This window comes from Phalaenopsis equestris, unplaced genomic scaffold, assembly GCF_001263595.1.
Source record: "Phalaenopsis equestris unplaced genomic scaffold, ASM126359v1 Scaffold000002, whole genome shotgun sequence".
NCBI lineage: Eukaryota > Viridiplantae > Streptophyta > Magnoliopsida > Asparagales > Orchidaceae > Phalaenopsis > Phalaenopsis equestris.
Window position 1 is genome coordinate 76,256,356 of NW_018164444.1, and position 14,440 is coordinate 76,270,795.

At 35.4% G+C, this 14,440-nt stretch overlaps 1 protein-coding gene across 2 annotated transcripts; it reads left to right on the forward strand.

The window, feature by feature from the left end:
* Nucleotides 1–833: 833 nt before the first annotated feature.
* Nucleotides 834–3,224, forward strand: LOC110036872. 2 transcript variants are annotated; one of them, XM_020741423.1, is made up of 4 exons: nucleotides 834–1,533; nucleotides 2,088–2,158; nucleotides 2,272–2,494; nucleotides 2,585–3,224. In XM_020741423.1, the coding sequence occupies exons 1-4, from the start codon at nucleotides 1,405–1,407 to the stop codon at nucleotides 2,774–2,776; spliced, it is 615 nt and encodes a 204-aa protein (XP_020597082.1). In that variant the 5' UTR covers nucleotides 834–1,404; the 3' UTR covers nucleotides 2,777–3,224. The 2 variants fall into 2 exon arrangements, with proteins under 2 accessions (XP_020597082.1, XP_020597090.1); XM_020741431.1 differs by having other exon boundaries at nucleotides 2,272–2,482; nucleotides 2,585–3,223.
* The last annotated feature ends 11,216 nt before the right edge of the window (nucleotides 3,225–14,440 follow it).

Below are 14,440 nucleotides of genomic sequence, written 5' to 3' on the forward strand. Positions count from 1 at the left end.
GAGGGAGCCCAGACTCAGCTCATGTTCGGCTCGTTTATATTTCGAGCTCAAAAAGTGTGTTCATGTTTGACTCATTTGCTTAGCGAGCCGAACACGAGCTGTAAACGAACAAAGAGTCCTTTTGACAACCCTAATCACGCAGTCATAAGATGTTAATGATTGAGACAATATTTAAAATTATTATTTATATTAAAATTTCACTTGAATGTAATTTAATAATTTTTATTCTATTTTCTTAATTAATACTTTTAATTGATTATAAATGCCAATTAAATTATATATATATATATATAATTGATGAGTGGTATTTCGAGCCAAAACAAACCAAACACGAAAGAACAAATCTTTGTTCGTGTTCGGCTCGATAACTTAGCGAACGAGCTGAACACGAGCTGTTCGCAAACAACCAGCCGTTTTGACAGCCCTAGAAATAAATTTATGTCAAAACAAACAATAAAAACTACTCGAAGAGATCAGCCCTAGAAATAAACCTCAGACAATACATATTTTTATGTCAAAATAAACAATAAAAACTACTCGAAAAGATTGAATACAATATTATTCTATAAAATAATTCTAGGGATATATTTTATTAAACTCTTTTTTTCCTACGTATTAATGTTGTTTCATGCACTTGTCATCTTATTCATGATCATATTCAAATTTTCAGTAAGATTTTAGACAAGTATTACATAAATGTGGAAATAAAAGTCTCATCCCAGCGGCTACCATCACCATATTTTCAAGGTGTGGTCACCACCACAACCCGGCTTCACGGAAACTTAGCCATTATTAATCTCTGTCTCACATTTTCACAGCATAATCCCCCCTTCTCTCTACATTTTTCTCGCTCTTAATTGATGTTTGATACATATCATTCTCTCTCTAACGTGGCCCAGGTGGACCAAACGAAGGTGAAGGACCAGAAAATTCGAGTGAGAAAAAAATCGAATTTGAAAGGAGGGAACTTGCTAATGGGAAGTTATGAGAAAATAAAGGAGGGAACTTTGGAAGAAGGAAGCTATGAGAGAAAGTTAGCTGCGAAGTGGGTGCCAGAAATACAGGCAAAAATGTCATCTTTCTCTTATGCCATCGATCACGACTGGTCTGCTATTCCCGGCTTTTGGGGCTCTTTGGCGGTTTGTCCCGTTCAGATGCTACGCGGGAAGAAAGAGAGAGAAAACAGGGGAAGCAACCTTAGCTCTCTCACAACCCCTATTTCTCCATTATCTCCTCGTAACTTCCAATTTCTCTTTCTTTTCTTCCTCTTTTCTTGTCCATCTATCTTAGTCATCCTTGCACGGCGGCCCTTCAGCCATCTGGTTCTTTCTTCTTCCGCTTCTCTAGCTTTTTTTGTTCCTCTTGTTCCTCTTCCTCCGGCTGTCTTTTGAAACTAGGAAAAGGATGAAGAAGAAGATTAGGGTTTCTGAGGGGCTCTCTTCGGCTTCGACTTCTTATTTCTTTATTGGGGAGGAGGCGAGGTTGAGGTTCAAGTACCACTGTCTCTTGCAGGATTATCAGGAGTTGTTCAAGGTGAGACCTTTTTCTTAGACATTGGGTTTTTATTGTGAATCTATTAATACCCGTTTTGTTTGATTGTTCTGATTTATCTGTTTTATAAATCCATGGTTTCTTCTCTTTCATGGTTTTTCTTCTGCTACGCTGATTAAGGAGAGACTATGGCTTACTTACTCTTGCTTTGATTTCCTGGTTTTTCCTTTTTATGAAGAACTAGGGAGAGTATCAGATTTTGTTCTGTCTGATATGTGTTGTTCTGCATGATCTGATGTTTTAAATGATTTAGAGATGTATGATCCATGGTTTCATTTTTTCTAGATTTTTTTAAATTGCAGATTAGGAAATATGATGATTCTTTAATTTTTGAGTGTTTCAATTTCTATTTAGCGTTAAAATTTCCATTTTTTTTATTACTTCTGCTTCTTATATCACCTTTTCACTTTCTGGAAAAGCCTCCTGCAATTCTTTCCAGTTTTTTAGGCATATCAATTCAATATTGTAGTATCTTAGGAATCACATAACCTATTTGTGATCTACTTTGAATGAGCACATTTTTTTCATATTCTTAGGAAACTAAGGAAAAAGGGGAGAGATTGAAAATGATAATGCAGAAGAAACTCCAGCTCTTGGCTGAAGTCAAGTAAGTTTCTTACTCTCTTTTTCATTACTGTTCGCTTTCAGCTTCTATGTCAATTAAACCATTAGTGAATATTTCACCTTTTAACTTCCATCATGTACCACTTGATGCTGCAGATTCTTACGACAAAAATGCCATCAGTTTTCAGCAGCTCAGACTGTTCAATCCAAATTAAGGAACCAGTCTCACACATTTCCTCCCGCTTCTGTTTGTATAACTGAACCTAAAAATCCATTGTTTCAAACTAAGCTTCCTTCGAAGAGTAGGAACCGAGAAATGAAAGAAGTTCCTATTCCAACTTCTACTCCATTGTTAGATTTGAACCAGGTTTTCTTGCCAGCAATCCTCAAATCCAGTTGGTTAATTAAACTCCATTTATGACTTTCAATATATTTATGTTATAATTGTTTCTTTTATCTGATTATTCAGACTGGTGAAGAAATGGAGAGGTTTGAAGTGAAAGAGAAGCTCTTGAATGTGGAGATATTTAAGAAATTATCAAGGCAAAGAGAAGATGTATTAGCTAATGATTCTGTGTTCTCGGTTCTTAGAGATAGAAGGATGGGCTGGGCAGGTAAGAGGAGAGTTTCATGGCAGGATCAACAGACATTGAGGGTTTAAGAACCCGTTCATGCTTCAGTGGTTAGGAAGTTCTGCAAAAATTACAGAACCTCTACCTATTGGAACTAGTCATAATTGAAAAAGTATGCATGCAGCGTTTGTTGAAGGAGAGAAAGGATTGTTTTCCATTATTTGTTATACATGTTAATTGTTAGTGAAAATATGCTGTTTGTAGTTCAAAGTAAGCTTATTTTCGCAAATGTTAAGCGTTTTGGTGCTATCATGAGAATGAGAAGAAATCCAACCTGAAGGAACTTTTACAAGAGGTAGCGGGAAGTGAGAGCCATAATTTTGATTCATGTGGCAATATTTTTTTTCATTTTTTTTGTAAATTTATAGGACAGGATATGCAGCAATAAGATTAATGAATTAATTAATATTGAATAGTTATGTTGAACCCAAATTTGCTCGCGAATCACACCCGAAGAATAGAGTCAAGAGAAACATATAAAATGATGTGAGAAATCAGGTATTTTTATATATCATTTTCATAACATCTATTATATTTAATTCTTCTTTTATATATATATTGTATACCCGCAAACGATTTCATGGGCCAAAACATATATTAGTGGGCCTTTTGAGCCAGATTTTTCTGAACATGGAAGTATAAGTCATTAGTAAAAAAAGAACATACATTCATGCTAAGTCATTAGTAAAAAAAGAACATACATTCATGCTTATTTTTGCCACCCACATTATCATTATCATTCATAGGTTTTCCTGGGGCGACCTCATAACATATTAAGATTATTTTATATTTAATCATTATGTGTCATATGGTGGAGAGGAGTCATCTCGATCGATATAAATAGGAATAGCCTCCCACTTAAAGGGTGGTCTCTCTCTCTCTCTCTTCTCTCTCATCTCTTCATCGAACTAAAAATTCTCCTTTCAAAACATCTCCTTTAAGATCTCTTTCTTTAAAAGGATAGAAGCAAGATCCCTTGAAACATATATTCATTCCCTTTTTCCACTTTCGTCAAAAGTCTTCTTTGGGTTGTATGAGCTATCGAATAAAACAGGACCCGACATTCTAAAAAGATTCAACAAGTTTTAATATATAAATACATAAAAGTTATTGGGTATATAAATGCCCCAAAACATAAACTTTACACCATGCTTTTCTTTCCTTCTAAATTGAAACCATTTTTGCATTTGTGAGCACTTTAACATTGTTAAGTCATAGATTCATTTCTTAGCATAGCATGGATTCGCCCCGCATAGATAATTTAGGGTCTGTTTGGGATGACATTTACGGAGTAGTACGTTTCGGCGCCACAAACTTTTGTTGTTTGAGGTGGCATTAATAAAATGTGGATATGAGTGATTTGGTGCCACATATTTTACCTGTGGTCCATCTTTCTTCTTGTGTTTTGACATATTGCCCCTGCATTACCCTCCCTCGTTTCTCCCTCTCGCTATTTCGATTGTTTTTGTCTTTTCGGTTGCATGTCTCTTCTGAAGGTATTGAAAGCGAAACTTATTTTCTTATTGTCATTCTTCTTTTCATTTTTGCTAAGATTATGCTAAAATGTGATTTTGAAGGTAGGGCTTTTATGCATGATTTGGTTTGATTTATGCCGGAAATTAGGCCATTGGTTTTGTAATTCTTTGATTTTGTGATGGCAAATTGGTGCTAGGGATAGGTGTGCTTTGGTTTTGCGATGACAAATTGGTATAATTCTGATTTTCTATAATTTGGTTTTGCTATATTTTTTCTCTGTTTGTTGTTATATAAGTGTGTTTATTATTCTATTGATTTTGTTGTCTGTCTTCCGTCATTTGGGTTTCTGTTGGTTGCATGTGATCATTGGTGTTATGCTAAGGATTATTTAGGTTTTGCATTCAAGTTTTGCATTGGATTATGTTGTTAATTATTTGGATTCTCAGGAAATATGAGTTAAAGGATTTCAAATGCTTCTAGAGTTTTGCACTGCAATTGTGGTATACAAAATTTCGAGTATACTTAAAGGTGAAATGTTAGATGTGAGAGAAGATTTAATAGGTGTCCCACGAATAGAACACTTACGACTGTAAAATTTTTAGATTAGTTGATGATAATAAGCAATCCTCTTCAGATAGTGATCATATTTGAAGAGAAGCTTTGGACAAAAAAATCAAGAAAATTCGATCGTTTGGACATTAAATATAATTTTATAATTGCATTATCTGTTATTGTAATTTTTTACTATCATGTAATTATGTATTAAGTGATGTATTAAATTAAGCTAGTAGTAGAATAATTGACTTCTAATTTTGTTTTGAACTGTTGAAAATTTTACCTTTTATTTTTTTAAGATTATTCCTTAAACAACGAAATTACAACATATATATATAAAGCATAACAATGTTTTTTTCTTAGAAACAACCAAAATACAACAGATCAACTGAACAGACGCACTGCATTACGAACACACTTTTCTAACAACAATTTATCCTAAAAGCAACTGATCAACTACTTATTCAATAAATTACAGTTGCCCTAAATAGACCCTTAAAGTAATGCTACTATAGTGAAAGACCAAGCTTTTATTCCAACCACAATTTAGTCGAAAGTGTTATAGTGGTTTTATTGTTTCTGCAACACAAAAAATTAAGTGCTCATAAGTAGATTTTAGTGTGCAAAGCAGGAATACACAACAATGTAATCACAAAATTGAGAGTACACCATTGAATACATGTACACTCCCGATGCAAATCCGCCTGAGAAAATGACAACAGAAGCAAGTTCATAAGGCTGAATTTAGCATGACAACACAACCAAACTCGGGACAGATACAGTTGTGAGTTCAATGGGTACATTTTGCAAATAGGACACTAAAATACAAAATGCAATTAATATAAAATAATATCTTGAAATTTATTATCAAATATATTTATTGCTTAATATATTTAATACCAAATATATTTATATAAAATATATATTCTTTTGTAACTCTATAAATACTTGTGGCATGTTGTTGGTTGAGTATGAGGAATCAAGTAAAAAGTTGAGAGGTTTGGTATTTGGCTTTATTGTTGATCACCTTCTTTTGATTAATTAAGTTTTAATCTAGCTCTCTCGCGTTTCTTTTTTTTTTTTTTTACTTGTTTTCGCAATTAAATCTTTTTTTTCTTTTGGTTGTGTAATTGATCTTGCTTGATGACGATTAGTGTTCTGTCATTGAAAGACAAGAGAAAACCCCTTTACTTTGGACGGTTCTATCATTGAAGGTTCAACACTTACTTCAACATTCATATCTAACACTAATGTCATTAGGTTGTGGCACTTGAGGATAAGCCATACGAGTAAAAAAAATCTTCAAATGTTAAGCAAGTGAGATGTACTATGTGTTCAATAAATTAGTGCTTTAGAATTTTACGAGTTGTGTTTTGGGAAAGCAAAAAACTTGTTCATTCACTTGGTTCACAAAACTAAAGGATCACTTTATTATATCCACTTTGATTTATGAGGACTATTAAGAGAGTCATCCACTAAAGGTGCAAGATCATGTTGTTCTTTATTGATAATTATTCTAGGAAGATTTGGTCATTCTTTATCAAAGAAAAATATGATATATTTGGAGTCTTCAAGCAGTGAAAGACCATGATTGAAAAAATAGATTGGACGACAAATTAGGTATCTTTAGACAAATAATGGATTAGAGTTTTGCTCATATCAATTTGATGATTTTTACCATTCATAGGACATCATTCGCTACTGTAGATGTGCTATGACGCGTCAACAAAGTAGTGTTGCTGATAGGTATAATCATACCATTTTAGAAAGAACTTGTTGCATGTTTTTTTAGCCACTTTGGATAAAGGCATTTGACTTGATGCTACCTCTACTACATGCTACTTGATCAATGGATCTCCTCATGCCGCTATAAATTTGAAGTGTTCTGAAGTGATTTGGTCTAATAACCCTCCTAATTATTTTAACTTACAATTTTTTTGTTTTCTAGCTTACGCCCATATCAATGATGAAAAGTTATATCACAGCTCGAAGAAGTGTATATAATTGGGATAGAGCATACAAAATGGTGCAAAGGTTTACAAAGTTTGAAGTTCTAAAGATTCCAGAACAGGAATGTTGTGTTTGATGGAAAAACTCTACTATATCCAAAGACATCACCATCACCCAAACCTGTTCGAGATGAGTGAGTTATATCAAATAGTATTTAGAATGAGGAGGAGCACTTTATTTCTGCAACATCACCTCAGCAGAACAGAGTTGATGAAGAGACTTTTATTGTTGTGCCCTCTTATTCATTGCCCAGAGATAGAGAGATAGAGAGAAGGGTGATTTGCTCTCTTAAGGGATATAGAGAGAAAAATGTGGTGTCATATGCATTAACTGCTGCATTTGAAACTATTATCGAGCCGTGCTCTTACAATGATGCAGCCTCCAATTTGGATACTACAAAGTGGCTTGTAACAATGGAAGAGAAGATTGAGTCATTACACAAAAATTAAACTTGGGAAATAACAAATTTTTTAAAAGGAAAAATAGGCAATCTGATGCAAGTGGGTATACAAGAAAAGGGATAGTGCCTCAAGGATGAAGAACCAATCTATAAAGCTCGATTAGTGGTAAAGCGATTAAGTTAAATTCCTGGTGTTAAACTTCACTAACGTCTTTTCTCTATTTGTGAAGCACATATATATTCGTATGTTGCTCGGGATCATTGATTCTTATAATTTGAAGTTTGAGCAGTCAAATGTAAAGATCGTCTTTCTGAGTGGCGAGTTGGAAGAAAAAATCTACATGATCTAACCCGAGGATTTTGTTGTGGAAGGTAAGAAGAATCATCTGTTGATTAAAGAAGTTGTATAAGCTAAAATAGGTTTGGTATAAATGGTATAAGAGGTTTGATGTGTTCATGATTAGCATTATTTTTATTAGAAGGAGCTTTTAATAGTTGTGTTACTCAAATAAAAGCTATCAGATACACCATTTATGTACCTCTTACTCCATGTAGATGAAGGAGAAATCTGAGGTTTAGCAGCTAAAAGATCTTAGATCTTAATTTGATGTTAAGGATTTAGGTGCATTATGAAAAATACTTGGGATGGAGATTTGTTGATCAAGATCAGAAGGGCTTTTGCATACTTCTCAAATAACCTATGTTCAAAAAGTATTAGATAGATTCAAAGTGAAGGATGTGAAGCATGTCTCCACTCTATTGGCTGCACACTTTATGTTATTAGCGGACATGTCTCCAACTATTTTTACGGAGAAGGAATTTATGGAGCGTTTTTCATATGATAGTATCATAAGTAGCTTAGCGCACACCATGATCCACACTCGCCGAGAATTTACTCAGGCAGTAAGCCTAGCGAGCAGATACATGATGAATCTTAGAAAGCAAAACTGATATGTTACTACAAGAATTATGAGGTATATGTGCAACATTGTGAATGTGTATTTATTTTTGGTGCCTCTAAACTAGAGTCAATATGGTTTGTTGACTCTGATTATGCTAGTGACTTATATCAAAGAAAATCTACATGATTTATATTCACTCAAAGAGGTTTATGATGTTAATTGGATGTTTTCTTTACAACATACTCCGACTATTTCTAACACCGATGAAAAATATATGATCATTTCTGATATCGTAAGAGAAGTCATTTGGCTGATAGATTTATATGGAGAGTTCAACAATGAATCTATGAAAATAATTGTCTTTTGTGATAACAAAATACTATTCATCTGAAAAAGACCAAATGTAACATTAGAGAACCAAGCACAATGACATCAAAATTTTATTTTATTCAAGATATCATTACTCAATGTAATGTTATAGTAAAGAAAATAAGCACTTTAGAGAATCCTACGACCATGATGACAAAGCCTCTTCTAGCAACCAAATTCAAGCAATGCTTGAACTTAATTGGTGTTCAATGTAGATCCAGAGAGTGGAATGAAACTTGAAGCTTCACTTTTGACATAATTTCAAGGCTGATGAGAGTTAGAAGATTCATGGCGGTAGAGTAATGGATTCTCGTCTTAGCATTGCACGAAAATCCAACACACGCTCAGAAGAAAAAAACAACCAGTAGTGGCACCATAAGTTTTTAAGTGGAAAACACGTAAAGAGAAAAAACCACGGGACTTAACTCAGTTGAAGAGATCAACTATAAACTAAAGATTACAAGTACAACCACTTGTCTCACGGGCAGGAAATGGTTACAAACATTCCTGAGTTATAATGTCAATGCGCGAAGGAACTTGTCACAAGAGATGGGTGGCGATCAATGATGATTGACGATGACCAGCAAGTGATGGTCGCTGGTGGTCGGCGGTAGTCAACGATGGGATGAGTGATTTTGGACTTTAGTTCCTTCTTAAAGCTTCAAGATATTCGTCAGACCAAAAGCTCCCTCCTCCTCTCATGAGAGAGGTGCGGCTTTTTTTATAAAGTCCAAGTTGTAATTAATTAATGAATATGAACCACTTTTATCAGATGACTCAAATAATTTCCATTAACATGATGATGTTTGATGGACTATTAAGGGCATTAACGATGCCCGAATTGAGTGATTTTGAGCTCATTGGATTCTTCATGTTGAGATGCTCAATTCGACCATAGGCTTACTAGATCCAGCATCTGTTTGACCTTTCAAGCATGTCCAAAAAACTTTAAAAAGTGATTTAATGACTTGATATGAGCTTGATTTGACTCAAATTAGACAAATTTTGGTATCAGTGGATCCGTCTCATCGATTCGATCAATTTGACTATAAGTTTGCTGAAATCATACTTTTGGATAACTCTTAATCAAAGTTTGAATATTTCTTGCTAAAAAATGTGCATCAAGATTAGTGTCATGACTTAAGATTACTGCAGGATGTGGGAAATTTATTGAAAGTGCATCAGAGACCAATTTTGTCGTCCGAAAATATCATGATTCAGAATATTGTATTTTTTATTATTGCACACACACAAAATTAAATAATATATAAATATACATGTATGTGTACTTACATGATTTTTGGGATGCTCTTCTTACATGATTTTTGGGATGCTCTTTTTTGGTGTGAGTTGTACTAGTGGAGTTGGAACCACCTAGGCGGTGTGCGTATTGTATATTTTGGGTTTTTAGTTGTGGGGTTTCACTTCCACACCCATGAAGTAACTTTTTTCAATGATTAATATATACGGAGCCGAATAAAGCTCCTTCCCCAAAAAAAATATAATATAATATATATATATATATATAATCTGGGATTTCCCAAAAGAAGAAAGTCGTCCCCGATCAACGTAGCAATCGATGAACGAGCTCCTCTTTCATGTTGGGGCACAGAATAAATTCGTCTCCGTCCTACGTAGTAGATGATTAACAGGATCCTCTTTCATGTTGTGGCACAGAAAAAAATCATCCATACTCTACGTAGCAGACGATCAACGAAATCTTCTTTTGCGTTGCGGTGCAGAAGAAAGTTATTCCCGTCCAACGTAGCAAACGATCAACATGATCTTTTTTCGAATTCTAGTATAGAAAAAAGTCGTCATCGTCCAGTGTAGCAAGCGATCAACAAGATCTTCTTTCTCGAAGGTGTAGAGAAAAATCGTCCTCGTCCTATGTAGCACGGGATCAACGAGATCTTCTTTCGCACCGATGAGATGAAGAAAGTTATCCCCGTCCTTGCCCAACAGGTGACTCAATATCTTTTTGCTTATTGCTGCTGCGCATCCGGTGGAGATGAGATCCTAGAATTTTCCCACCACACTTTAATGGCGAGATTCTCAGGCCTCTATGGTGGCGATATCTGAAGACCCCCTAAAAATCAGCATAAGTGTTGGAATTTTAGTGAGGTGATGCCAACTCCACTCGAAGATGAGTTGATTTGTTGTAGCCCTTGTACAAGTACATGTTGATCTTTGTAGCATTTTCAATTATCTAATGTGGCATTTGTACATGTTGACGATGTGTCCATCCATGTGTTTTCTCTAGCTCGATGCAATAAAAATTTGAACATTACTTCTGAGGTTGTTTTTGTCTTTCCTTCTGAGCCAGAGTTTCCCCTTCTGGGATGCTTTTGTCCCACTTCTAGGGTATTTTTAACCAATTTTTGGGTTACATTTGCTGCCGACATTATCTGAGGCTTGTGCCTTCTGAGAATTTTTGGCTTCTCAAACATGTAGAAATTTACAATCAAAGTTAGCATGTGCACTTTATATATAAGAAGAATCACATACATTTTTAGCCTCGTGTTTTCTGAGGTTTCTACCCTCTTGGATTTGTATCTTTTGATACTTGTGTCTTCTTAGGCTTATATCTTTTAAGAGCTTGAAATGCATTAGTGTCTTCTGAGACTCGTAGCTTTCTGATATATTTGATGTACTTGTGCCTCCTGAGATTTGTAGTCTTTTCGAGGTCTTTGATTATCTATGTCTTCTTAGGCTTGTAGCTTTCTGAGGTCTTTGATATACCCGTGTCTTCTGAAGTTTGTAGCCTTCTCAAGTTTTTGATGTACCTATGCCTTTTGAGGTTGGAAGCCTTTTGAGCTCTTTGATGTACCTATGTCTCCCAAAACTTATAGCCTTTTGAGGTTTTTGATGTGTCTGTGTATTCTAAAACTTATAGCTTTCCGAGGTTTTTGACATATTTGTGTCTTCTGAGGCTTGTTTTCTGAGGTATTTGAGTGGAAACCTTGTCAACCACTTGCTTTCGATGTGTCTTTCTAGTGAAGACAATGTCCACTACTAGCTTCCCATCAAGACTTGTCCTCTAGGTTCGTCTTTCAGGGGCATGGTAGCTTTCCATCAAGACTTGCCTCATGGGCTTGACCTCCAGGAGTACCGCATCTTCCCATCAAGTTTGGCTCTTGGGCTTGACTTTCATGGGCATGATTGCTTCCCATCAAGTCTTGCCTCTTTGGCTCGAATTCCGAGGGTACTGTATCTTCTTATTGAATCTTGCCTATTGGGGTCAACCTCCAGGGGCATGGTTGGAGATCTTGTATGTCACTGCGAATGTTTGACTTTTCTGAGGCTGTTAGTCAAAGCGTGTCTGTTCGACGGCTGTAGTTTGTGTTGGAGCATAGTTGAAAATAAAAACTATTAAGGCTGTAAGACTTGTCTTGGATTGTATAGCCAGAGATGTTCGACGACATTAACCCGTAACAGACAAAGTCATATGAAATACACTAAGGATGGTAAACCTATCCTAGGTTGTTGGTCGACGTTTTTGCTTAACGATTGTAAGTTGTTATGGAAGAAGAGGTCAAAGGAAATCTACTAAGGATTTTTTACCTATCTGAGGCTATTAGTTCAAGCTTTTGCTTGACAATTGTAGGTTGTGATGGAAGAGGACAAATCAAGTCTCCATGGGATCAATTAAGCCTAGAATGAGGTATCAAAGATGCTCCCAATTTCTCGAGACTAAGCGTAGGTCACAATGGATTGTATTTTTTTCTTGAAAATATGGTTGCAACCATACTTAAGAATGATGTTTGACAACTTGGTCATTGCTGCATTTGAATTCATTATTCCTCCGACGAGTGTATTTTCTACACGAGCTTGTAAAATGGTCCATGTATTGAACCTTGAAGATATCATTTCCTTGACATGGTTGAGGAAGAACCTAGAATGGTGGGGGACACTGAGAAAGTGTTATTTGTGGATTTGCCCCCAATCTGGAAGTAGTTCCTGAGGAATTGATGTCTGAATGAAGCATGAGACGACTATCTTATTACAATCATGCCTAGGACGTTAAAGTGATCGACCTTTCGAGACTGCAGTGAATGTTGCTTTTTAGCTTGGAAGAAGTTGTGAAAGCCTTGTGTCTAAATATAATGCGAGAAGACAACCACACTACAATCGTGCTCAGGACATTGACATGAACGACATTTTGAGACTGCAATCAAGGTTGCCCCTCATATTGAAGAATGCTTCAGAGATTATCTTCAAAATACAAAGATGGTTTATTTGTCAGTTGAATGATGTACGTCATTGGGAAACAAAGTAGGGGGGTCTCGATGTCTCAGAGTTGAAGACAGTGCTGAACACGACATCGTTTCTCACAGACGGTGTCAATTTAATGCGTGCTAGAAGATTTGTAGCGGTAGAATAATGAATTATCGTCTTAGCTTTAAACGAGAATCTAACACACAGTTAAAAGAAAGAAAACGACCAGTAGTGACAACAGAAGTTTTTATGTAGAGAACTCATAAAGTAAAAATACCATGGAGTCTGGTCATTTGAAGAGATCCACTATAAACTAAAGATTACAAGTACAACCCCTTATTCCACAGAACGAAAAAGTGTTACAAAGTCTCTCGAGTTATAACATCAATGCACGGAGGAACATGTCACAAGAAATGGGTGGCGATCGATGATGATCGATGGCGGCCGAAAAATGATGGTTTACGATGGTCGGCGATGACAGGAGTAATTTTGAACTTTAGCTCCTCAAAGCTTAAAGCACTTCCTCAGGTCTCAACCTTCGTTCTCCCCTCATGAGCGAGATGTGGCTCTATTTATAGAGTCCCGGTTGTAATTAATGAAAGAATATCAACCACTTTGAATTTCCCTTAACTGGGTGGTGTTCGGTAGACATTTGAGGGCCTTAACGATGTCAGAATTGATTGATTTTGGGCTCATTGGATTCGACTTGTTTAGACACTCGATTCGACAATGAGCTCACAGATTCGACATCCATTTGACATTTCAAATATGTCTAGAAAGTTTTCAAGCGTGGTTTAATAACTTGATATGAGCTTGATTTGACTCGGATTGGACCAAGTTGGTATCGTTCTGGGTCCGTCTCGTCGATCCGGTCAGTTTGATTATAAGTTTGCTGAGATCGAACTTCTGGATAATTGTTAATCAAAATTTGAACATTTTTGCTAAAAAAGGTGCATCGAAATCCATGTTATACCTTATGATTCATGCTGGATGTGGAAAATTTGTTCAAGGCATATTAAAGGCAATAAGAAAAATTGTAAAATAATACCTTAAATCTTTTTATCAAATATATTTAAAGCTTCATATATTTTCAATCAAATATATTCTTTTCTAACTCTATAAATATGCATCACATGTCATAAAGTTGAATATGTGAGAAGTCAAAAAAAAAAACTTAGAGGTTTCAACTTTTTTTAATTAGTGAAGTTATTGTTCCGGCTCTCCCATAAATTTTTTTTGTTCTTTTGAGAGTTTCTCTACGTAAATCTTTTGTTCATTTTGGTTGTTTGATTGATTTTACTTGACAACAATTAGTGTTCTTTTTCCTTGCCAAGCTAAAGGCTCTTATAACTGACCTTCATAAGCTGGCCAAGCCAAATAAGCCGATTTTGATAATGATCAAGCTACGATCCAAATAAGCCAAATCTTCTTTTTCCTTGCCGTAGGTTGAGTTTATATCAGGAAAATCAACCTCATATTTTTAGTCTTTTGTTATTTGTATTGATCACTCTATAACTTTCCCTGTAACTACTCGAGATCCCATATCCTAACCTATAAAAAACTAATCTTGGAGAGAGCTAAATGATCGATTTTTTCTCTACTCATCTCCTCTCTACTCTATAATATCCTGAACCATTTACTAGTGGATTTTGCTCCTCTTTTATTCCTTTCTTGAGTATTCGTAATCTCCTCTTAATAAAGTTCTATCATGGCACACGAAGACCTAAGGATTCAACAAAGCTTAGCTTGTTCAAAAAAAATAA

Excerpts from the sequence above, each read along its gene's own strand:
- LOC110036872 (XM_020741423.1), top strand. The coding sequence starts at position 1,405 with ATGAAGAAGAAGATTAGGGTTTCTGAGGGGCTCTCTTCGGCTTCGACT. Across the intron at positions 1,534-2,087 it reads ATTATCAGGAGTTGTTCAAG|GAAACTAAGGAAAAAGGGGA; the intron begins GTGAGACCTTTT and ends TCATATTCTTAG. Across the intron at positions 2,495-2,584 it reads TGAACCAGGTTTTCTTGCCA|ACTGGTGAAGAAATGGAGAG; the intron begins GCAATCCTCAAA and ends CTGATTATTCAG.